The sequence below is a fragment of the Microtus ochrogaster genome, linkage group LG7_11, assembly GCF_000317375.1.
Source record: "Microtus ochrogaster isolate Prairie Vole_2 linkage group LG7_11, MicOch1.0, whole genome shotgun sequence".
Taxonomy (NCBI): domain Eukaryota; kingdom Metazoa; phylum Chordata; class Mammalia; order Rodentia; family Cricetidae; genus Microtus; species Microtus ochrogaster.
The window spans coordinates 458,320-484,205 of NC_022032.1; the positions used below are offsets into that span (position 1 = coordinate 458,320).

General features: G+C 45.5%; 2 protein-coding genes across 2 annotated transcripts in view; one reads left to right on the forward strand and one right to left on the reverse strand.

Moving 5' to 3' along the window:
• Slc25a15 (solute carrier family 25 member 15) overlaps nucleotides 1–6,382 on the reverse strand; it is a 21,612-nt gene extending 15,230 nt beyond the window's left edge. Inside the window, exons 1-2 of the mRNA XM_005362413.3 lie at nucleotides 6,265–6,382; nucleotides 3,405–3,519 (exon numbers count right to left, since the gene is read on the reverse strand). Coding sequence (XP_005362470.1) covers nucleotides 3,405–3,459 — 55 coding nt within the window. The 5' untranslated portion in view covers nucleotides 3,460–3,519; nucleotides 6,265–6,382. The remainder of the gene's footprint in view (nucleotides 1–3,404; nucleotides 3,520–6,264) is intronic.
• An 11,763-nt stretch (nucleotides 6,383–18,145) lies between these two features.
• Mrps31 (mitochondrial ribosomal protein S31) overlaps nucleotides 18,146–25,886 on the forward strand; it is an 18,994-nt gene continuing 11,253 nt past the window's right edge. Inside the window, exons 1-4 of the mRNA XM_005362414.3 lie at nucleotides 18,146–18,365; nucleotides 20,266–20,553; nucleotides 22,695–22,853; nucleotides 24,051–24,191. Of these exons, the coding sequence (XP_005362471.1) occupies nucleotides 18,241–18,365; nucleotides 20,266–20,553; nucleotides 22,695–22,853; nucleotides 24,051–24,191 (713 nt within the window). The 5' untranslated portion in view covers nucleotides 18,146–18,240. The remainder of the gene's footprint in view (nucleotides 18,366–20,265; nucleotides 20,554–22,694; nucleotides 22,854–24,050; nucleotides 24,192–25,886) is intronic.

Here is a 25,886-nt window from a genome sequence, read left to right on the forward strand (position 1 = left end):
AATACAGTGTCCGTGTAATTATTTTGGGTAAAGCTAGCCTTGCGGGCAGCGGGGTGCTGGGGAGGCAGCCCCGCCGCACCTATTACAACAAAGGACTAATGAAAGAGCCTCTGTCTTCAGGGGCTACCACAGGCAGCTCTCCACTCGCTCTCCAGGAGAGGTACCAAGACCAGAGCATGCTCAATACTTCATGAATAGTTACTGTGGTGGGTAATTCTCACTGTCGGCTTGACTGCCTTGAGAGGCACCTAAGAGACCAATAAAGCAGACCTCTGGGCACCTGTCAATTTCCTGAGAGCATTGACTAAGGAAGAAAGACCCCTCTGAAGCGTCTCACCACCTGGTGTCCACATGTAATGTAAATGAAGAGTACAAAGAAAAGGGACAAGAGCAGAGTCGCCCTCCCCCCCTTTATTTTCTCCCCCATGGCGTATAGTATAGATGTGTGTGCTTTCTGGCTGCCAAGATCTGAACTTCTCTGGTCCACCACACATACACCAGAACGGAATAAAACACCTGAAAACTACCAGCCAAAATGAACGCCCTCCCTGAGGCTGACCCCCTTCTCCTCCCTTAGGTTGACTTCTCCTCCCTTCCTTAGATACTTTATCATAGCCACAAATACTCTGTCCAGGGACTGTCAGTTTTCCATATACAAGCAGCAAATCACAAGCCACTGAGGCCATTTATCAAGAAAGGAACAACTTAGAGCAGGACGTACAGGCAAACCCCAACCCCCAGTGGGCGGCAGTGCCGCTTTACAGGACTGGGAAGCAGGACATTAAGATATCCCTTCAGCATGGTTTTTGGGGTGCTTGTCATTTTGACACTGAAGATAAACCTCAAGGCTGTAAAATTCCTCCTCCCCAGCCAGTGAATGAGGCACCCTGCAAGGACCACCAGGGACGATTTTCCCTGGTGTATGGAGGAGATACAAACTAACTCAAAGCATTCTCCAGACTCCCACGACTGGCTTTTGTAGTACAAGCTGCCTTGTTCTGGTAACTAGCCATCTCTCATGCAGCTGCCCAGGATCCTTTCCTGAGACCTCGCCTACAGCAAGCACAGGTCAGGCCAAAGATGGCTGGCCGGCGCTTTAACAGCAATGGTTGGGAAACTTGTCTGGTGGGAGCAGCTTTGCTTAAACTCAAAAGGAGACAGAAAGAACTGGTTTACATCTCATCATGACCCTTGATCACAGCTGACTCTGTTCTTACAGATAAACCACCTGACCATTGAGGGGGTGATCATGGAACGAGGGGTTCTCTGCGCAAGTGGAAAAAAAAGCTCAAAACCTAGCAATTTGCCAGTGCAGACAGTTAGGGTGGCCAAGAGTTCAAACTACCTCTGACCTCAGAGAAGGTTGCTGCCCTACTAGGCACTAGAGCAAAGATGTCAACAAAACAAGAAGCCAAGATCTGAGAGTTTCTACATACATGGTGAACACTGATCCCCAGTTCTGGAAGGCATGCTATACCAACTAAACTTTGGGACCCTCAAAAGTAAGACTGCTCCTCCCAAGTTGCATTCCAGGTACCTCCCAATAGAATGTGTCTTACGTCACTAATGAGCATCTTCTCTGACCAGCCCCACAAAGCCTCTACCCCTGCCAGGAAACCTGTACTCAGAAATCTCGAAACCCAGCAGCTCTGGGGATAGCCTTGTGTTCCCAAGCCCAGGGACAGATCCCAGACCACAGGTAGCAGAACCATTTAAAGTCAATATATGGACATGCTGGCATTGTTTTAAATAGAAAAGGCCCGCCAGCAACTGTCGGCTATACAAGGCTCCCAACAATATTGTTACAATCTACATAAAGACTATAACCTGTAAGAACTCCTCAAATATCTGAATGCACGCTCAGGGAAGAGGGAAACTTTTTTAAAGTATTGCAACAAAGCCTTGCTTGCTCTCAGACTGATGGGAGAGCAGAGACTGCCTGCAGTTGAGATTCTCAAGCGACTACACACCTTCTTACGGAAGAGGCAAGAGCTGTGGTGCTAGCCACTAGCCAGAGCTGACGGATGTTTGTCTGTTACAGCCAGCATCTCCACAGCATGCCATGAGGACTAATCCTTTGTCCCCCATCCTCTCTTCCACAGAATACAGGGCACTGACCTGAAGGCCCACAGTGGTTAATAACGCACTGGGGTACAACCTTGCTAGCTACTGGACCTGCTCACCACACTGGAACAGTCCTTGTCCCTAGGCTGGAGAGATGTCCTTGGCTGGGGATCCTTATCAGCCTTCCTTCTGAACCAACTTTGACCTTTGATTCATGAATGGGGGTGGAAGAGGGGGTGGGGGGAGGGGAGAGAGAGAGTTGTTCTCTGTACAAGGATTTTTTTTTTTTACAGCTGAACAAAGGACAGAGTGAGAGGTGGTAGTCCCCTGACCACACTTGATCTGCTAACCCAAGAGGTCATACAGGGTAAGAGAACATCAGGCTCTTGCCTCCGTGGCGTTCTTGCCTCCCCATTTACAAGAATTAATATATGGGGGGGTGGGCAGGATGAAAGAAGGTTCCCTTGGGAAGCATGTGCCTTCCAGTGTCCCTCAGCCCCTAAGATGACACAGAACTCTGGAAACAAAATGACTATCATGGGCACCTAGGTCTTTTTGCCCCAGCCTAAGCTTCTCCCTATTTCTGCACATTAAAAGTGATCTTTTTACAGTGGCCTCAAGTCACCAGCTCTGGCTCCAGTCTGTCCTTAGGCCCAGGATCTAAGGGTCAGCCTCAACCACCCATTCTCAAAAGTTCTACATCACCAGGAGACTCTGAGGACTGTTAGCCTCATTGCTAGAGAGCCTTCCTTTCTTTCCTGTCACCAGTGAGAACAGGAATGGGAGCTGGAGAAATGGCTCAGAGGTTAAGAGGGCTTACTGTATTTCTAGGGTGACTGCTTTGGTTCCCAGAATCCACATGGGGGGCCCACAACTGCCTACTCCAGCTTCGGGGGATGGGGTCACTCTTCCAAGTCATCACCTGGGCAGATGCTCACACAGGCGCTCACACAGAAACGCACACACGTGCGTACACGCGTACACACACACACACACACACACACGAATAAAAAAAAGCAGATATTAAAAAAGAACAGTAACTGGCATTTTGTACTACAAAACATCTGAAGCCTGCCTTGCAGGGACCCACTGCCACTTGCCTGTTCTAGCATGTGAGTTAGTTCATTTTAGAACTAAGATGCTTTCTGCCAATACCAAGGACATCCTTCATTGTCTGGTAAAGCTTTAATAAAATTAAACACCATTGTGTATGTACTCTGAACAAAATCACATTCCCACTGAACTGATTCATATTACCTATGGGATAACAATTTCCAACCCACTCTGAGAACTACTTGAGGAATCTGGGCACCCAGGGTGGGGTGGGGGGAGAGGCTTACCTGCGGCTCCTGCCGTGAGGTCAATGGCAGCTTGAATGGCAGGACTGGACTTCATGGTGCCACTGGGTTCTGTGGAAGGCAATTCTCTACAGTGTAGGCTGTGTACCACATATCCCTGGGAAGAAGGAAAGGTTCAGTTAGCCTCTGCAGCCTCCATTCTCTAAGCCTGCTAAGTTACTGCACCTTAACTTCTGAGAGGGGGAAAACAGGTTCCTAAGGAAGCTGAATGTATCAACACAGCCAAGTGCTCCACTTCCCTTTCAACATCACTCACACACCAAACCTTCCCTGAGTGAAAACCTCAACAGCAGCAGATAAGGAACCAATCACAAATGGCCCAGACCTCGCCAGATTAGTGTTTCAGCGGCCCATGGTGAAAGTCCAGTCCACCAAGCTCAGCCATAAGTTCAGACAGCAGCCTGTGCCTCAGAATGTCAGAGCCTAGGCGCTCCATCATGTCACAAGACTCCTAGACCTGGAGGTCTTCATCTAAGACAAGGTGGATTATAGAATTACCACGCACAGGCAGTCATAAATGCCACAAGGTCCAGAATAAAGCCCTGACCCTGCTCTTGTCACGACTCCACTACGTTTCAGCAGTAAATGTGTAGATCTACCTAAGGTCGTGCTACAATTCAGATTCTGGTTCAAGAGGCCTCAAAGTAGGACCAGAGATTCTCACAGTTCAAGCTCCAGGGTAAGGCTGATAATGTGGGCCAGCCCCACTTTGGTGCAACGTCTCAACTACTGGGTTCCAGTTTGACTTGATCAGAATCCCAGGAGTGAGTCTCAGAGAGTCTAGTCACCATTGTTCTCTACAGCAAAACTTGAAATGCTTGTGTTGAAGGCTAGAGTTTTGGGAAACAAAGAAGTCTTCTTCTACCTTTAGAGAAAAAAAAAACCAACTTGCTGAGCCATGAACTTAATATTAACTAGAAAAAAATGAAGGAGGCCTTAACATACAGGATCAAAGTTGCCCATCACTCAAACTATTCTGTATGTTCTCAAAACACAGGATGGACTTACATAGAACAGAGGACAGTTTCGTTCCTCGTCACACTGAGGAGTTTAGTGTATTAGGCCAAGGTTCTCAAATGCCAAGGCTAGCCAGACAGTGGTGGTGCACGCCTTTAATCCCGGCACTGGGCTAGCAGAGTAGGGTGATCTCTGTGAGTTCAAGGCTAGCCTGGTCTACAGAGAGAGTTCCAGGACAGGCTCCAAAGCTACAGAGAAACCCTGTCTCAAAACAAAACGAAAAACAAACAAACAAACAAAAAATGCCAAAGCCATCCTGAAAGCCAAGAAAACAATGCCAGAAACCAAGAATTTGTGGGAAAAAAAAGGAAAAAAAAAAAGCCCCACTTTGTCAATGACCATATTCCAAGAATCTTCTTTTCTTTAAAAAAAGGTTTCTTTACCAGCCTGGTCTACAGAGCTAGTTCCAGGACAGGCTCCAAAGCCACAGAGAAACCCTGTCTCGAAAAACCAAAAAAAAAAAAAAAGTTTCTTTTTAAATTAGCAATGTGGTAGTAGTTACAGAATAACCCAGTTCTACACTTCTGCAGGGCAAGTAAGACTGGCTTCAGGGGTAACATTCAAAGTGGCCTCAGATAAACTTCAGTGTTGCCAACTTGGAAGGCACAGAAAAGTGTATCTAAGTACACAGTCATTATGAACCCGACCCCTTGACATAAGCCAAACACAAACACTTCAAATTCAGGGAATTTGCTGTGAGTTTGGACCTCCTAGAAACGTCAGAAAGACTACACCCCAGTCTCAACGACTTGGAAGCCTAAGCAAGACCTACACAAGGCTGACACCAATAAACACACTAACAAGGATGGAGTAAATCTCAGGGGCGGCTCAAAGCTACAGGTGTTACAGGAGGCCGCAATACAGGCAACTAAGAAATGCTGGGGGGAGGGAAGAGTCCCTCAATTGGCTACATACAAGTAGCATTATATGGACTGAAAAAGTTGTATTTATATATTTATGACTGTGTTTGTGTGTGTGACTGTGTAATAACAAAGAAAAAGAAGCCATGAATTTGAGCCTGGGAGTTAAGGAAGTTACATAGTCTGGGTTAGCGGTAGAAAAGGGGAGGGAGGAAATGATGTTAATTACAATTTCAAAAACAATTACATATAAAAAAGCTTTTCTGTGCTGGAGATTAAACCTGACTTCCTGCGTACAAGTCAAACAGTCTACCACTTAGTCTCCTCAGGGATACCTGTCAAATTGTAAGAAACAGAAATGGTACTAACAGATGAACCAAGAAAGTATGCTGAATGAACTCAGTACAAACTGTGGCTTGGAGAGTATGAACAGGACTCGCACAAACCAGACTGGTCCGCAGGGATTTATACTGACTTAGAGGAGCTTGTTGTACAATTTGGAGTAGAAAACCGGAATCTCTTGAGGGTCCCCTACCCTCTTCCTTCAAACGACCCAGCAGTCGCAGGAACACCGCCAACACTACTACGGGTTCCCAGAGGAAAACAACTTCGGTGGTCGAACCAGGTGAGGCTGCATTTTGTCTCCGGTTGCAGCTGGGTGGCAGGAGGCCGCATGCCACCACCACCACCACCGAAACCATCGGCCGATCGCCGGCACCTGGGTGTCAATTACTGCCGCAGCCGCGGAGCGCGTCACCCAGCCTGCACCGAATCCCCCCACCCCCGCTGCGCGCACCCGGCGGGTCAAAGCCCGCCCGAGCCCCAGCGCCTCCCGGGACCCGGTCGCCTGCCCGTCCGTGCCGGTGTGGCAGCACGTGTGCGGCAGGGCGGGGACTGTCAGGCCGCGTCCCCCTAGCCCGGCTGCCCGCCCGCCCGCCCGCTCCCTTCTGCAGCTGCCGCCTCACCGCCGCGCCAGACTGCACCGGCTCGCACCCCGACGTCCGCGCTTCGCTGGCGGTCGCGGCCCCGGGACACTCTTAAGGTCGCAGTGTGGGTACGGCCCTCCTGCCCGCCCTCCCGAGACCCTCCACTGGCCCTTCTCCCCGGCCCCGAAGCCCCGCCTCCCCTCCGCCCCTCCGCCCCTCCCTCTCGAAACCCCTCCACTGCCCCCCCCCCACCCGAGGCCCCTCCCTCCCGAGTCCCGGAAGTCTGCTCTCCACGCTGGCAGCTTGTCTGGAGGGCCCTGGAGGTTGGTGGCAGCTTCCTGGAGGACTCACCTTGGGGTCTCCTGGAGGCTGTGGCTTTAACGGGAATTGAAAAGTACTAGAATGGTAGTGGTGAAATATAGATTAACTTACGGCCATCTTTTACAATTACCTGTTTGTTTAGAGATAGGGACTCACATAGCCCAAGAAATGATGGGCTGGGTCCTCCGGCATCAATCACCAATCAAGACATTCTGGCACAGTCACATCCTTGGACCAACGGTTCTAAGCAATTTCAATACCGTGACATTTCCTCTTCATTCTAGGTTTGAGTGAAGTTGACAAGCAGCAATAGTTCCGTACCTCTGAACCATCGTGCCAACTCCTAAATAAGGTGTCACAGGAATATGTTGTTAAGTTGCTAAGGATGGCCATGAACTTTCTGGTCTTCCTGGCTCCACCTCCCAAGTGCATGGAGGCTTGGTTTTATGAGGTGGTGGAATCAAACCCAGGGCTTCTTGCTTAGCACTCATCACGCTACATCCCTAGCCCATCTGATTTTATTTGCTTGTTCCTTTGCTTTACAATGCTTTAACTTTCCATCTTCCTCCCCCAAGGAAATCCATCCCCAGGAACATTATGGAAAGGACACCCATGTAAACTGCCGCTATGAGGCAGCCTCCCTGGTTTTCAGGTTCCAAGTGACATATTCCTGAACCCATACCTGGTAGCTCACAAGTTTAGCTCTGGTGGACCCAGCTCTGTCCCTCCCTCTTCTGGTTTCTGCATGCATGTACATGGCGTCCACACACACACACATCTACACACATGTTTACACATAAACATAATGTGTTTTTGTTGTTGTTGTTTTTCAAATCAGGGTTTCTCTGTAGCTTTGGAGTCTGTCACTCTGTAAACCAGGCAGGTGTCAAACTCACAAGGATCTGTCTGCCTCTGGCTCCCCAAGTGCTGGGATTAAAGGTGTGCGACACCACCACCCAGCTAATAAAAAAATCTTTAAAAATATAATAAAATCGGTCTGGAGAGATGGTTCAGTGGTTAAGAGCACTGGCTTCTCTTTCAGAGGTCCCGAGTTCAATCCCAGCAACCACATGGTGACTCACAACCATCTATAGTGAGATCTTGTGCCCTCTTCTGGTGTCTAAGTATTCATACAGGCAGAACACTGTATACATAATGTATAAAAATAACAATAAAATCAAAAGAAGCAGCCGTGGCTCACGTCTTTACTTCCATTTACTTCCAGCACTTGGGAGGCAGAGACAGGCAGATCTCTGTCAGTTTGAGGCCAGCATGACAGAGTGAGTTCCAGGACAGTCTCCAAAGCTACACATAGAGACCATGTCTCAAAAAGAAAAACATAAAAAGAAGCAGCTGAGAATACTTAAGGAAGGTGTGGTTCACAGGACTGATAAAATGACCTTTGGCTCTAGCCCTAACTAGAAGATTCCTGTGCTTCCTCTGACACTTAGCTACCACCTCCCACTCGGCCTCAGCCTCCCTATAACTATTTCCATTTTCTTTCTTTTTTGTGGCGGGGGGGCAGGGAGTGAGATAGGGTTTTCTCTCTGTAACAGCCCTGGCTGTCCTGGAACTCGTTTGTAGACCAGGCTGGCTTCAAACTCAATGAGATTCACTTGACTCTGCCTCCCAAGTGCTGGAATTAAAGACATGCACCACCACTACCTGGCAGTATTTCCATTTTTTATATTGTAGTTTCTTTATTTTTTTCCTTTCTTGTTTTTCTTTTTTCTTTCTTTTGAGACAGCCTCTCATTCTGTTTCTCAAGGTAACTACCCAATCCCCTGCCTTACCCTCCCTAGTAAGCCTGGTGGGATGGTCTAAATTGTCAGTCCAGTCTTCAGGAGGCTTGGGCAGGAAGATGGAGAAATGGGCTCTATAATGAGACCTTATCTAAGAAAGAAAGAAAGAAAGAAAGAAAGAAAGAAAGAAAGAAAGAAAGAAGAAAAACAAAAGAAAAACCAATGCTTTATCATTTGGATATGGTATTGAATTATTATAAGTTAAATTAAGTGATTGGTAATGGGTGTCACAGACTTAAATATTTTGGCGTGTTACATTTTAGTGTGTAACAGGAGTGAACAAGGGTCACCTTCCTGGCCATAGTGTATGCTTTAACAGTGTCAGAAAATCCAGTATGTGGGGCACTGGTCAGCATCAGCCCCTTAGACCTGGCGCTTACAGAGCACAGTATAACTACAGAAACAAGCCAGGGAGCTTGGCTGAGTTGTTCAAAGTAGCACATAGCCTAACAAGTCGGAACCTTTGGCAGCTGTGTTCTGTGGAGCCACCATGTATGTGGACATGGCTACTCGAGATGGTGACTTGGCAACCTTGATGAGCCCCTGGTCCCCAAGCTAAGGCCTTGTTTGTCCCAGTTGGGTTCCTTCCTCTCCTTTTCTTCCAGCTCTGTTCCCAATACTCCCAAATCACATCTGTGTTTCTCCTCCCTACAATATCCTCTTGACAGCTCTCAGCTTTAATTTGTTCTGTAACTAAGACACAACTGAGATTGTGCTTAAAAAAGAATCTAAGCCTCTAATCTGTAAAGTTACCCTTTCTGTACAAATACGTGTCCATTTATCCTCTGGTTACAGACCAACCAGAGGAGTCCCTGCGTGGGACACACTAGCTGGTGCAAGGGAAGATTTCAAAGAAATAGAGGAATGGGTCATTTACCCAGTGTGATGCTAGAGCTACAGGGACATTTGGGTTCAGCAGAGGCCTGTCCAGAGGTGCTCTTAATCTCCGTGAAGTTCCACCTCTGGTAAGGTGCAGCCCTCCCGTGACTTTGGTCACCAGATGCCTCAGGCACATCTCGTATTACTGTGTATGGCAAACGATACATAATAAAGGACTAGAGTCAGGGACCAGTAAGACATGTAAATTAGATTAGGGACCTTGGTTGGTATGAGGAAATACTTTGTGTAACTTTCAATAACTGCGTCTTTGTATGGCTCTTCGGGGGTTCAGTTCATCAGAAGAGGCTGGACCTTCCTGCCGCCACAAAGGCCTTAAAATTTTATCTAGGATTGCCTTCTTTAACTGACCTGCACTGCACAGTGTACCCCAACAGGAAGGCTTCTTTTCCAAGATAAGGGAGCTACAGCAACCAGTTCCTAGAAGAGCTTAAAAATCCCCTTTCCTTCCATCCTCCCTCTCGTCTTTGTTCTGGGAAATGAGAAGCAAGCCAATGTATTGCTACTTCAGAAAGAACTGATTGGAAGGCTATGGGTTTCCACTAAACAAAGTGCCCATGCAACTCCGTTCAGTGAGTCCCCAGAAATAACGGGGCCTCTTTTTCTTAAAATTTATTTGATTTTTAAATGTATGTGTATGTGTGAAGACATGCATGCTGGTACCTGTGAGGCTGGAAGGGAAAACTGTAGTCCCTAACTAGAGTTACAGGTGATTTGAGCTACCTTATTCGTGTTCTGGGTCCCCTAAGAGCAGCAAGTGCTCCTCTTAACTGCTGGACCATCTGTCTCCCTCTCCTCTTGAAAACAGTATGTCACAAGCATGGACCACTGCTCTCGCAGAACAGCAGAGTTTATTTCCGAGCTGAATTCCATGAGCAAACACAGTCACACGCTGGCCTCTCTGCTCAAGGTGGTGGCTGGCTACCTTCGGATTGTGCAAGACGGCACTGTGGCTGACCTGTAATGGAAGCAGGTCTGACGCAGGTGGCAGGACAGACAGATTGACCACAGGAATCAAGCTCTTGTCAGAGCACCAGAATTTCACAATGTGCAGGCTAATGACATCACAGGGAGAAACATAACAAAGTGTAACTGGCGTTGCTAACAGATCACAAACACGGAACATCCCGGATTCAAATGTGTACTTGGTCGGTGAGGAAAAAGAAAATAATGCTTCAGTTGCACAGTTTCAGTGCCCACTACATGGGACTTGGGTCGAGAACTCCCTCAAGTCTTGTTTGGAGTCAGTACAACCAATATTTGAAGTTGAAAAAAAGCAAACACGGATTTGGATTTCTATGAAACTGTGTGAAATGACAGGGGAAATTTGCATCAGTGAAGTACTTGTTAGAACAGTGTTTGAAAGGAGGCAATTTCTATTACGTATCTTTGGAACCTTTTATGGTATTGCAAAAATGAAGGAAGGCCAGGTGGTGGTGGTGCATGCCTTTAATCCCAGCACTTGGGAGGCAGAGACAGGTAATCTCTGTGAGTTCGAGTTCCAGAACAGGCTCCAAAGCTACAGAGAAACCTGTCTTGGAAAAAAAAATGAAAGGGAAGAAAGTCAGATCACACGTATATTTTATGAGCCTTAAACTTACACATTTTTAAGGATAAAAATAATGGCAGCATAATTACCGATGATGCTCATAACTGCTCACCGTTTTGTGAGTCATCAATAATAGGAAACATGCCATAACTGAAACAAATTCCTCTCCTCCTATATTTTAGGAAAAACTTGGCAACAGGTAACATAATCCCCAAGCTATGATATAATCATTGTGTCTATGAAAAGATATCTAGAAGTAGGAAGGGCTGGGATTGGCTGACAGCTCAGCCAGGTCTGGGTCAGATTTTTCCATGACAGATTTCCACGGCCCACGACTGTCCAGTGATTGTGAGACAGCGGGCACAGCTCCGTGTGGAGCAGCCTCAGATGCTTTGTCCAAGTCAGGAGGAAGCATTCTCACGCATCTTCTTGTCGGAGGAAAACGTCTCTCCTCCCTGACAGTCTTCAGTCAGTTTTCACCTTGGGGTCCACTGGCCCAGAACTGGTTTTCATTCATTCCCTCTCTCAACAATAATAATGGTAACAATGGTAGCAAATGGTGGGCAGAGACTAGAATTACCCACAATTCATGTGGAACAGGGCCCAGGAAACTCCTGAAAAGGACCAGCTAGCAAACCCTGGTGACTTTCCAGGACACGCTGTCTCTCCCGTGTGCATTTGGCTTTGCCACTAAGAGCCATGGGCACTGCAGATAATTAAGTGGGGTTGTTTTCCAACAAGACTTCATTTTTCTTTGCACATGGAAATTTCATCTCATATGAGTGAGATTGCTTCTTTGGTTTGCTGTGATGAAACATGACCAAAAGCAATCCGGCTGCTTTTACAGATAAGAGTCCATGTCTAATTGACAAAAGCAATGACAATATCTAATTTTAACTTCTCACACTGATCACTCTTGTGTTTTTTCAACTCTTTGAAGCCAAGTTTTTTTAAAGCATTTGGAACAGCTGAAGGAGTAGGCTTGTCAACCCGGTTTAGTATGAGTGTTTTGCTCCCTTAGAAGCGTAGGAGGGGCCCACATTCTCTGCGATTAAAACACCCCTTCTTGAAAAGAGGAGAAAGCAGTGGCTCCCCAAATTTTCTAGCGGCAATCTTCTTCACTCAAAAATTTTTATGTGACCTCAGGTATTTAGGGAGCCAAAATAGATATACAAATCAAACATTCATTTATAATAAACCCTAAATTTGCTTTAAAATAATTCTTTGGATTACATATCTTGTTTGTTTATTTGTTTGTTTGAGACAGGGTTTCTCTGTGTAACAGCCCTAGCTGTCCTGGAAGTCGCTATGTAAACCAGGTTAACCTTGAACTCACAGTGATCCACCTGCTTCTGCCTCAGAATGCTAGGATGAGAGGAAAGTGTCTCCACCTCTGGCAAGTTCCCACATCTTTGCCAAGTCATTGAAATAGCCTTTGGTAGGGAGAACTACACCCCCAGGGCGTTCTCCTAGCAATTCCACATGGGGAAGAAGTTGCAGAGGCTGGAACTGAATTGTGTTGTGATGGCATGTCCCGCGGACACTTTCTGAGAGTTGGTGATGTCTTCTGAATGTGACGGCAGCGTGGCTCTGAGTCCTGCCTGAATCCCAAGAACCATTTCACAGGCAGGGTTCTGAACTGTGTAAGAGCAAGAAGAAAAAAAACTAGCTGAACGATAAGCAGAAGCAAGCAAGTGGCGTGGCTGCATTTGTTTTTCTGTTCTGTTGACCACAGATGTAGTCTGAGCAGCTGTCCTAAATCTCTTGCCTCTGTGACTTGCCCACATGATGGACTATAACCTGTGATCTGAAGCCAAATAAACCCTTTTCCCCCCTAAGCCGCTTTTTGCCATGGTATTTGTCTTAGTTTTATTCTGTGTTTCAGCTTAAGAGGCTCACTATTTCAGAGGTTTCAGTGCACGGTCCTTTAGCTTTGTCCTTTCAGGGCTGTGTGGCACTGAAGCCATCATAACCAGGTAGGTTGTAGAGTAAAATAAGGAGCCTCACCTCATGGTGGCCAGAAAGCAATGAGAGAAAACATTCCCTTCAAGATCATACCCCTAGTGGGCTGGAAAGATATCTCAGGAATTAAGAGCATTTATGATTCCTGCAGAGGACCTGAGTTTGATTTCCAGAATCCACGTGGTGGCTCACAACAACCCATAACTCTAGTTTCAGTGGAAACAGTGCCCTCTTCTGGAATCTGCGTGTACCAGGAATGCATGTTTTATGCACAGACATACATGCAAGCAAAATACATAATACCTATACCTATATATATATGTGTGTGTGTATGTGTGTGTATCACACCCCAATGGACTTAACTTCCTCTCCCTTAGTCCTACCTCCCAAATGGTCCACCATGTCCCAATATACAATCATCTTGGACAAACAAAACCTTCAACACATATGCCTAGGAAGACATTTGGGATTCAAATCATAGCTAATATTGTAAGATACGGTATGGTGCGAGAGGGACCTTTGTGGTATATCCCATAGCAAGTTGGGCCCAAAACAAGGTGGAACGGAATACGCCATGCAGAGAGAGCTTGAGTGTGGAGTTTGAAATAAAGGGAGTGGGGGAGGGCGGGAAGGAAAGGGAAGGGGGAGGAGAGGATTGGAGAGGGAGGCAAAGGCCTGCTTGCCTATGTGGGGGGGTGGGAGGGAGAAAATGGGAGGGGGATCGGGAGTGGGCAGAGTTTGTCTCTAAACCCTGTCTCAAAAAACCACAAAAAAAAAAAAAAAAGGGGACCCTTGCACTGTGTACAGTGGAACTGCTCACCTTAAGCCAATGGGTGACTGGGCCCAAGAGGCAGAGCCAAGGTATGCCTGGATACTAAAAAATATGGTAGCACATACTTGTAATCTCAGGGTGCCAATATAGGAAAATCTTAGCCAGCTTCAACTACAAAGTGAGACTTTACAACAAAAAGTAGCACAAAACAAAAACCTCTTGAAGGTAGCATCCCAGGAGGGTGTGAATTGAGGATGCATAAGCCCTGTGTCAGAGGAACCCCAAACAGGGTGTGTTTTCCAAGGAATACGGCCCTTTTTCGGGGGAGTGGTCTTAATTAAACTCAACAGAAGTTAACTCTCTTTGCTGAGGTACAATGGGCAGTTGATTAAAGGGATAGTTTGGCTTTTCTATGACTATATGAAGAGTCAGGACTCCACGAACACCTTCCTTACACAAAACCCCTCCCCATCCCACCACAGAGCTGGTCTCCCCTGGAAGCCCCTGCTGAAGCCCCATAGAGCTCTGGTGGTCTGTGCCACTGCCCCTTCTGCGTGTCTGTTCTTCCAAACTGGGCTGATCCTCACCAGGCTTGCATGACAAATCATCCCATGCCCTGTCCCGGCCTGCTGTTGCTCATTTCCAAATGACAGGTCTCGAGTGGCAGCCAATGGATGCCAATGGCCCTGGTCTCTAGCCTTCGCCATGTCTACATGGGAGCAAGCAAGGTGGGATTCTGCTTACTGCCCTGAAAGTCACTTTAGTGTTAAGAGAGTTCCCCAAAACAGACAAGGAGTTCAAACCATGCTAACCATGCATAGCTAAACCATACTAAACTATAGGCAAACTCTAGACTGGTAAAGGAAATGGACAAAAAAAAAAAAAGGCAGGGATCTGTGACATATCAGGGTGCCTCTGTAGATTCCCTAGAGTGTGGCTTGAGCAGATGTCTCAGTGTGGCTTGTCCGAAGGCCACTGCAGGGCGCGTGGGATCTAGGGTTACATCACTGAGCAGGAGCCACCTGTCCCTTGTCTACCTACTCTATGTCCTTGCACAGCTCAGGAGCTGTGGTGTGTCCCTTGGCCTTAGTACACTTTCATCTCTTCTGTCATAAGGAATAGTGGTAGTTTGATAGATGACATCATTGTAGGCTACCAGGATTTACAGAGCTCTCTCTGGCTCCATCTGAGTCCCTCTCCACCTCTATGACCTCTCATCTTGATTTATAGCTGGGGATATCTTCACTGGATTATTCTTTAGCAGCTGTATCCAGTTGAGACCCATAGGCTACATGCATCCCAGGAGAGCTATGCACGTGACCCCAAATTTGAAGGTGAAAACATTGTGTCACAGTGGCAAAAGGCTGGATGCCCCCTTACAAGTCTCCTTGCTTAGAAAACAAAAAGCACTCAATTGCTATTCACTGAGCCACATCCACACCCTATGATGATGCTTTTACTCACATTTAACATCTTTTGAATAGGTTAGTTAGTGCTGTGTGAGAAAGAGAGTGAACCAGACTGGCCTGGTGATGGCACACTCCTGTCCTCGGAATACAGGAGATGATGTGGCAGAAGGGTTGTATGCACTACCAAGTTAGTCATTAAAAATAAGTTTTATAGACAAATTTATAAGTTCTCAAAAAAGGAATATTCATAAAACAAAATTAGAGGATGAAAAAAATTACTTATAGTTGGTCCTATTGTATTAGAAATGGTTGTGAGACTATCATAGGAATCTGTTGTCTCCTTTGGGTTTCCCTTGCCATTATTATTTTTTATCTGTTTGTCTATTTGTTTGTTTATTATTTATTTATTTATTTTGGTTTTTGGAGACAGAGTCTCTCTTTGTAGCTTTGGAGCCTGTCCTGGAACTAGCTCTGTAGACCAGGCTGGCCTCAAACTCACAGAGATCTGCCTGCCTCTGCCTCCCAAGTGATGGGATTAAAGGCATGTGCCAACATCGCCCAGTACATTTTTTTTTGTTTAATAGAAAAATATGTAGGAGTCTGTTGAGTGTTTTTGCCAATTCTCTCTCTAGAGGACCAAAACTGATATAGATGGGGTTTATTAGAGCGGATTACATGCTGTGGTCTGGCCAGCAGCAGAGAGGGCAGGGATCTGGTTGTTGTTCAATCCACAAGGCTGGATGTCTCAGCAGTCCCAGTCTGGTGCTGGAGTCCCAGGAAAGTCCCAGAAAGCTTCTGGTCTTTATATACAATAGAAATCTGGAGAAGTGGTTGTGCACCTAGATGTGCTGTTTGCAGAAGCCTATGCATTGCATGCAATGCCTGCAGTTTCTATGAATGCCAGAAGAGGACATTAGACCTCCCTGCCCCCATGAGCTGGAGTTACAAATGGTTCTCTGGAAGAGCAGCCAGTGCTGTTAACCACTGAGCCATCGCTCCAGCCCCGCGAAACCCTATTTTAAAATATTATCCGTCTCTTTGCTGTCTACTCTACCTTTATATTTCTGCAGCACTCAGCAGGCTATTTATGCATTCATCTCCTCAGTTGCCTATTGCTGGCATCAGCACCCCACTGCTGGCGCAGCAGCGGTTGGAAACCAGCAAGAGCGAGGACTTACTGCTTTTAACTGACGTTTCTCTACTTTCGGGCAGCTCTCAGCTGTATGTAACTGCTTGATTTCCATACAATGGAATGAACTTTCAAGTTCAGACTCTCTCTTGCACTAGTCATGTTTCAAGAGCTCAGTAGCAGTTTATGGATTGTGGTTTGTGGCTTGTGGGCAAGACACACAGGGCAATTTCATCAGCTCCATAACTTCTATTAAATCAGCAGCTAGTACTCTGTGGCATTCAGGAAACAATGGCGCCAGTGCTCTTAACCTCTGAGCCATCTCTCCAGTCCTGCAAAGAGATTTTGTCTGTTGTGGATTTTATTTTGTTTTTGTTGTGGGTTTTTGTTGGTCTGTTTGTTTTTTTGCTTTTGTTTGCTTGATTGCTTACTTTGATTTGTTTCCTTATGTGGGGATGGAGGTGGCAGCAATGAGGGAAGGGGGAGGATGGGGACCAGGAGGAAAAGCTCCAAAGAATCAATAAAGAAGTAACTAAGGAAAAAAAAAGATACAATAAACAACATAAATTGACCTGGTAGCATTGCTTTATAATAAAAATATTGCACTTTCCAAAAAATGAATTTAAAAGGGGAACTGAAGTGGCCACATTTGTTAAAAAAAACTTTTTTGCACAAAAAAACATGAAAAAAAAACCCAAAAATGTTGGAAACAATATTCACAGACACACGATACAATGAAATTAAGAGTACCCAGTTGAGAAAAAAAGGTAGAAAATTTCTCTATTTCTTTAGGATGTGAGGAATGCTTAGTAACACAAAAGATCTTAAACAAAATATCACATTTGCCATGTAAATTTAAGCTGGTACTCTTCTGCTCTGTGTCTATATGCTCCTTTTTCTCTAAATGACCAAAGGAAGAGTGGTTTGTTCCTTCTTCTCCTTCCCCACCAACCATCCTTCCAGGCTTCTTTTTAACAGGTAACTTGGGTGTTCCAATTTATGCCAAGTCAGGTCTGTCCACCCTTCCACAACAAGCCTATGAAAAGAACCAAATTAATCGTGGAAAGCAGGGGGGAAAAGATGTATTTAATGTGCTCACATTGGGAAGGGAGGCCAGAGATCCAGCAAACCTCTCAAGTCCACCGTTGGGGTCCTGAAGTAAGGCCAAAGTTTAAATAGGACCAACAATGTGCACATCAACCAGTCCCTCCCAAAGTGCAGTCATGTTTAGGGATTTAGCAGTCACTGGGGTAAGCATTAGAACGAACAGCTGTTTTCTAGAAGTAATTTGACCTTGAGGAATCCTTATGGAAAACAGTGATTGTTTTCTGATCTGTGATTTGCAGAATTATTTTACTGAAGGAGCATTGTAATCACTCCAAGACTTTGGTCACAAGATTCCTCAGGCACACCTGAGGTTCTTGTATTATCTTGTATTGTAAATGACACAAAATAAGGGACTAATTATGTATCACGAGGCCCTGTGATGCTTTTTTAGTAAGACATGTAAATTAGATTAGAGACCTTGGTATGAGGAAATACTTTGTGACAATCAATAAATACAAGACATAAGAATACCATTTGGGTGCTGGGGATTGAAGTTAGGGCCACTGGAAGAGCAGCCAATGCGCTTATCCTCTGAGCCATCTCCCCAGCCCCGGCATATCGCTCTTTAATTTGCACTATCATTTGACTCCAAACAAAATCAACTTGCTTATTTTATAAATTCTGTGGGATCCCATATTTTCAATTCATTGGAAAAGAGGAGAAGAAAGAACTTGGAAACACCTAGCCCAGACCTTGACCAGGAGTTTCCTTAAAAGCCGAGCACGGCGAGCTCGCCCCGTCACTCATGGGAGGGCGGGACAGGCAGTACGACCAGTTCTTTATGGCCCCGATCAGTTTTTGTTTAATTGATCACCCGATTTACTATCTCTCTGAGCCTGGCGTGGACTCCGCCCAGACAGCCGAACCTGAAAGCGAGGATCAAGGCAGTCAAAGATCCCGGAACACAATTACAGACTTCTGTGACCAGCCGGAATCCCAAAGGCGAGGAAGCGTACAGGCGGAAACCATGTCGGGGGACATATTTGGCGAAGGGATGAACTAGTTCGCTTGTGCCCTTGCTTGAGTGTGCTTCCGGTTGTGCTCTTGCTTGAGTTTATTTTTACACGATGCTTCGTAGAATCCCGGCGTTTATACGTCCTCTCCCCTTCTCGGGCCTCCCTCTGCCCCCTGGAAACTGGGATGCCTTGGTGACTGTGAGTGCGCTACCCGCGGCTCGGTCCGGAACTGTCTGGTAAGACGTTCCGGGGTTTTTGGTCCCGCCGGTCTACCGTGGCTCTCCAGTTCCTTTATTTGCAGTTGATACTGCAACCGTAGGCTTAGAAGCGGTTGTTTTAAATGTAGGCAAAGAGAAATCGTACAAGGCAGCTTGCCCAGGGTCGCGGTGGGTGTGGCAAACAGCTATGACAACCTGTCTTGTCTCCTGGGTACTTTCTGTTGCACGCCTGCCCCTCATCTTGCTTGCTGCTACAAATCGTTGTACAGTCTCCAAAAAAGAGGTCGTTTTCTTGTATTCTGTGCGTCCCAAGATCTCTTGATGGCCTCATTAATGCTTCCCACTTTATTCCTTACTGCATTATTGAAAGTGCCTACGATGTGTCAGTTACTGGTGTTGAGCTCTGAATAAGAAAGTCCTGCTATTCTGGACAGTTATTTAGTTCCACTAAAGAGGTAATTCAAGTACACTAACAATAGTTTGGGTAAGCACAGATTACTTCACTCTCTCAGCACATAACTATAGGAGAGCAAATAGGGACGCCTAGAGGTTGTAAGCGGTTCATGGCATCCTCCCTGGGCACCCCTGTTCTATCTAATATCACGCTGAAGCAAGCTAACAATGGAGAAGGAGAGGAACAAGTCCACGGGAGGAAGAGAGTGCACAAAGTAGAGTTAACGGGATGTGATGTGATGAAGTAACGGAGTGGCCAAAGAGACCAGCTCTTTCAGCTGACGGTCCTAGAGAATCCACAGAAGGAGAAGGATGTTTGAGAACGAGTTTTAACTATGTCATTATTTTTTAAATGTTGGCAGAGCTAACTTTTATCGTAGGAGCCTACATTATGAAGGATGAAGAATGTAAAATCAGCCTCTGAAGGGAACAATGTGGGGGTCTTTGATTTGATGCTGGAGATCATTCAGGGTTTCCTGCTTGCTAGACAAATGATCTATTACTCATACCCCCAGCAAACTAGGGGAAGCTCATGAGATATTCTCAAAGAAAGTAAGTTCAGATGAGAGATTCGGAGCATAGTTTTATCTATTTATTTTTATTGGCTTTTCGAGACAAGGTTTCTCTGTGTCTCTCTGGCTGTTCTGGACCCCAGTCTGTACACCAGGCTGGCCTCGAACTCACAGAGATTCACCTGCCTCTGCCTCTCTCAGTGCTGGGATTAAAGGCGTGTAATGCAAGGGATCTTGAATTATTTTGCTATAACACAGGTTATTTTTTGAAGTCCTAGAGCACTCTTGGAAAGAAACACTGTGGTAACCTGATTTCCACTTGTCTGTACCTTCAACATTAACTTTCAGATGCAAGATAATAATAATTATCAGAGGGTTTTCCTAATGAATTGTACCATATTGATGCTATGTATTGGTCATGGCAAAACTACCTTTGTAACTGAGTTTTCACTAATTCTCAAGTGACTGGTGAAGTAGCCTCAGGTGTTTTTACAAGCAAATTACTTAGTTTTGGAGTTTGGGAGAGCTAGGTGATTGGCGACTGAACGAATGAACTGTTCTCTGGAATCATAAGGCCAAAAAAGCTCCTTTTCCCTTTAGTGGCTTTTAGGCATGGTATTTTATCCTAGTCACAGGAGAATAATAAAGACGCCCTGTACAGTTACTGCTATGGTTTTCCGTTTCCTTCTCTGTAAGAGGAGGCTGGTGCTGACCTTTGGAGTTGAGGTGGGGGTGAAAACTGTACACAAGTCTTGCTGTGTAAGTAAAGCCCAGGGTCTGTACTAACACATGATAAATTGCTTCCATTACGGTTGCTTATAATAATAGAAAGTAAAAGAAACCGGAAAGGGCTCAAATTGAAATTCTTTTCAGTGTAAAGCAGGTTCTTTTCAGTTACTACTTTAATATTTTGGCATTGTATTTTTCTATTATTCTTTAATATGTCATTCCAGGACAGAAAATAATATCCAAAGACATTTTGGCACTGGCAGCTCCATCTATAGCAAGAAGGATAGCCAGCCTGTTCCAGCTGGTGAGATTTCCCAGAAGGCAGCAAAGAAGCAAGACAAAGGAGAGGATACTTCAAAAAAAGACCTGCTAGACATTATTAAGGACATGAAAGTTGAACGGAGCACAGTAAACGTACAAACAGCAAAGCCTCGTGGCAGAAAACCTTCTACCATTTTGGAGGCTACAGTTGGCAGGCATCCCAGAGCTCCAGAAGATCCTCCAGAGAAGAGGTAAATAGTTCCAAATCAATGCTCTTGGAGACCAATCTGTGGTGTCCCAATAAGCCTTTTCTTATAGTAAACAAGCTATTAAATTATAGTACTCGAGACATTGAAATAACGAAGCAGTAGAGGGTTTCTAATAGTTACTTCAGGGGTGTGTGTGTGTGTGTGTGCGCGCACGCGCGCATGTGTGTGTACTTAAGGGACAAGCAGATATTTGTAGCCAGGTATGGTGGTGGCACTTGGCTATAATCCCAGCGCTTGGGAGCAAGAAACAGAATATTGTGAATTTGAGGCCAACCTGAGTTACATAGACTTTATCTCAGAAAAACAACAACAACAACAATAATCATCATCATCATAATAATAATAAAATACACATACATATCTAAGTACTCATTCTGGACTACATTTTGGCAGGGCACACATCTGTATTCCCAGCACTCAGGTTAGACCATGCATACTACAGGATTACTTTGTTCTTCTGTACTCTTGTCTTTGCTTCCTGAAGGACAGGCACAGGCACCGTACTTAACCACAGCACTGCTCTAAAGGAACTGAGATTAGAAATGTTGGTCTGTGCAGCAGTGATGTGGTAGATAGATATAAAAAAATCTTGAAACCATCTGACTTGGTCCAAGAAGAGGCTGTAGACAAGATCAGTGAATGGAATACATTTGTTCTGAGTTTGAAGAAAAGTTTTTTGTAATAATTTTATTTAACCATCTAGGCATCAGATGGTATCCCCAACCATGTTCTTACTTTTTATTTTGAGAGAGAGTTTCACTAAGTTGCACAGGCTAGCCCTGGACTCACTTTGTCCCCAAACACAGCACGCTCTTGTGGTCCTCCTGTCTCAGCTTCCTGAGGAGTTGAGATTACAGGCCTGGGCCCAACCAGATCCCTCCCATCTTTCTCTTAGAATCCAGTGTCTGCAAATTTGAGATAGTCATAGTATTTGCCTCATGATTGCAGTGTAACAATCACTCCACACGTGACTGGCCTTCCCTCCCTCCCTTCCTCCTTTCTGGTCATAATCAAAGCTCACTACAATGGCTGCATTATAGATTGCCCCAAACACACTCTCATAAAATGACCATTTTTATACTCACAGAGAAGACGATGTCTGAGGCCTCAGCTGGAGGCTATGAGAATCTATGAAATCACCTGAAGTTTGCTCCCTCGCTACCAGCTGAGCCCTTAGCTGGGCTACTAGCAGAAGCAGCCACATGAGCTGTTAGGTTGCTCTGGCGTTTTCACAGGCTGGTGCCTGGGTACCAGGGATGAGTGTCAAGAGAATGTAGGGGAAGATGTATTTTTTTAATGACGTGGCATTGGAGTTAGGTTGAATGACTGCTGTCAGTTCACATTGATGTATGTGGGTCTGCTTTATTTTTAAACCCACAGAAACTGCTTTAGAGAGAGAGGGAAAAAAAGAGAGAAAAAGAAAGAAAAAAGTCTTTACCTGAGAATCATGCTGTTAAGCTTGCGGGGCAAATGCTTTCCCAAATAGTAAGTGACCTCACTGGTCCACACCCAGCTTTTTCACACGTTCTGGGGATCGAACTCAGATTCGCGGGGTTGCATGGCAAGCACCTCGCTGACTGAATCATCTCCATAGCCCTCAATTCCCCCTTTCTCCCAAGACAGGATCTCCTTACATAGCCTGGGTTAGCCCTGAACTTGTGATCCTCTTGCTGTAGCTTCTGAGTACAGGAATTGCAGGCGTGAACCACCATGCACGGCTGCCCGTGGTGTGTGGCCACAAGTATTTATTAACTTAGAGTATCGTGTTTCAGAGTTTCTGTGTTCCCAGCACTGAAGCAGTACATATGTGCTGTGTATAACGGGTGTACGTAAGAATATAGTAGTTCTGTGGCTGAGGTAGGCAATTGTGAGTTACAGACCAGCCTAGTGAGATCCAGTCTCAACACAGACAAACAAGCAACAAAGCCACCTAGAAAACCATGTTGAATATTTGAGAATTCTTGCTTTTGTGGAAATTGAATACTTTTTTTTCGTGAGTTTTCTTCCCCACTTTACTTTTGGTAAAACTAGTGATGTACTAACTTACTCTGGTTTCCTTTTGATTAAAGAGTGATGTCCTAACTTACTCTGGTTTTTCCTTCCTCATTTCATTTTCCGTTTAGAAGTGAGTTCCTGAGTCCTGAGCTGGTGGCAGCCGCGTCTGCTGTTGCAGATTCTCTACCTTTCGACAAGCAGACAACCAAGTCGGAGCTACTTAAGCAGCTTCAGCAACACGAGGAGGAGTCGAGGGCTCAGAAAGCCAGAGAGAAGCACAAGATTAGGTCAGTGGTCAGATGTCATGCCTGTCGTGCTTAGGTCTCCCAGTGCCCGGTGCATGGTACACATCCGTGTTACATACAAAATCCACCTCATGGGCCAGCGAGGTGACTCAGTAGGTAAAGGTGCCTACTGCCATGCCTGGTGGCCTTGTGTCTCCAAGCCCTCACGTCTGACGGAGAGCAGTCATGCCACCAACTGTCTGCCGACCTCTGCATATGTACTGTGTTGTGCTCTGCCTACACACATGCCCACCCCACATAACAATGAAACTTAGAGCATTTGCTTCATAAGAGCAAGGACTTCCAGCTCCTGAGCCACCTCTCCAGCTGCTGTTTGTTGTATTTAATTGAGTGGCTAAGCTATTCCTTTAGGAACTTACAAAAAGATAGTTTCTCTGAGAAATTAAACATTGGTTTTGCTCACACTGTGATGTCAGACACAGTCCCTCCCCATTTCCTTATGTTTGAGCTCAGCTTTTCAACATATTCTCTTTGTTTTAAAAACTGTTCTATGTGTGTGTGTCTAAGTGTGTGTATCTACGTTGTGTGCGTGCAGGAATCTGTGGAATCAGAAGAGGGTGTTGGTCCCTGGAACTGGAGTTGAAGGAGTTGCCATGTGGGTCCTGGGACCAAAGAATCTTGGTCTGACTTTCTTTCTTTCTTTCTTTCTTTCTTTCTTTCTTTCTTTCTTTCTTTCTTTCTTTCTTTTCTCTCTCTCTCTCTCTCTCTCTCTTTTCTTTCTTTCTCTCTCCCTCTTTCTTTCTTTCTTTTCTTTCTCTCTCTCTTTCTTTCTTTCTAAGATTTATTTATTATGTATAGTGTTCTGCCTGCATGTCTGCCTGTAGGCCAGAAGAGCTGGCATTACACATCTCATTACAGATGGTTGTGAGCCACCATGTGGGTGCTGGGAATTGAACTCAGGAACTCTGGAGGAGCACTCAGTGCTCTTAACCTCTGAACCATCTCTCCAGCCCCTCAAATAAAAATTTCTTAATAAGAGTATATTTTAAAAATTGGAGACATGCATCTTAACGTCTATGTCATGTGAGTATAAGCGTGTGACTTATTTACTCATAAATCTTCACACTCTCCTCGGGGCATAAGAGTGAAGTAAGAACGAAATGGTATGTCTCCTCTTGAGAAAAGTGTGCTGCTCTGATGCAGCTAAGACTCCTAATGCATTGGACCTTTTAATTTCAGTTTCCGTCACATAATATCAGATATGAAAATTGCCAGATCCACTTCTACAAGAGTTAGTACCAGACCACAGCACCAGATTCAGTTTGATGAAGAAATGGACAACTCTCTTGACCAGGCGAAGCTCACTGATGTAAAAAACAGGTATTGGAGCTCTGTAGCCTACTGGATTTTGTTTGTATAGTTTTCTACTCCAATTGTCATCTTAATTTATTCTGCATATTATCACTGATAGACCCAAGGTCATTGTGGATACCTAGTTAGGGTTTCTATTGCTGTGATCAAGCACCATGACCAGCCTGGGAAGGAAAGGGTTTATTTCATCTTCCAGTTCCAGGTGACAGAATCAGAGAAGTCAGGGCAGGAACTCAAGGCAGAAGCCTAGCGGCAGCAACTGAAACAGAAGCCATGGAAAGAGCACTGCTTCCTGACATGGTCGCACTGCTTCCTGACATGGTCACATTGCCTCTTTCCGTTTGCTATGTTCTACAACTCAGGACTACTTGCCCAGTGAGCTGGGCCCTCCCACATCAATCATCCACTGAAAAAATCATCAATTAAAAAAATAGGCCACAGGTTTGGCCACAGGCTGTGTAGTGAGGGTTTATCTTCTCGAGAATAGAAGTCCTAGCATGCTGGGGTCACACATCCAACACAAAGGCAAAGGTGGCGAATGGCCACCCCCAAGAAAGACTTGCAGGCTTTTTCATACAATTAAAGGAGTTCTAACCGCAGTGTGCTCATTCTATCTAGGACTGGCTTACCAAGTGGAATCCTATTAGTACGTTTCTATTGGTTAGGGCTAACGGATTGGCTAAGGCTATAGCTTTTACATTCTTGGGCAAGTCTGGACAAGTCCCAAGCTTTATCCTTATTTGGTTATAAGGTAATGGGGGGTTTGGTCCAGGCTGAGAACGCAGTTCCCCTTGTCCTCACTGTCAGGGGCATTGTGATTCATGTCTTCCTCAGAGACTGTCTTGTTCTGTTTCAAGAGGCAGGAGCTGAGGCCTAGTTCTTAGCTGAGTTATTAGGACCTGTCATGATATTTGCCTGGCCCTCTCATAAAACGGAACAGTTTGGGGAAAGGTTTCCAGGCAACAATCAGTCCAGTTCCAGGTGCACAGTGAAGCTGAAGGTGTGACAACCTAGAAACTCTTGTCCAAATTACATGTGACCATGGGCGTGGGTCCCATAGCTGAAAGGCCTAGAACCTAGTGTGGTCTCTGACTGAGGTAGCACAGAGGTCAGCAGCCATAGAGCACATGAGACATCTTCCCTAAGGAGGGGGGGAGAATCTGGGATAATCATTCTGGGGAGTTAAGGTGAGATCACCAGGTCATTAACCAAATCCACTCTCAGCTCTGCAATGATAATGTTTAGTAGGGAAAAAAACCTGAGGCCTCGGGGGCACTTCTGGAGAGAAAGGCATGTTTCATTGTCATTGATTTTAGGGTCAGGGTCTTACTATGTAAGCCAGATGGCCAGGGTGGCTTGGAATTCCATCCTCCTGCCTCTGCCTTCTGAGTGCTAGGATTGCTGGCAGCAGAACTCCTGGAAGGCCAGTGTTTACAGCCACACGGCAACCTAATGGAGCAAACCCTTTTTTTTTTCATGGATAAGGTCTCTTGTTTCTTTTAATTTGCAACTTTTCCCACTCTTTTGTTTGTTTTTGTTTTTCAAGTCAGGGTTTCTCTGTAACTTTGAAGACTGTCCTGGAACTCACTTTGTAGATCAGGCTGGACTCAAACTCAAGGGATCCGCCTGCCTCTGCCTCTCAAGTGCTGGGATTAAAGGCATGTGCTACCACCGCCTGGCTTCACTTTTTTAGTAAAGGAATTT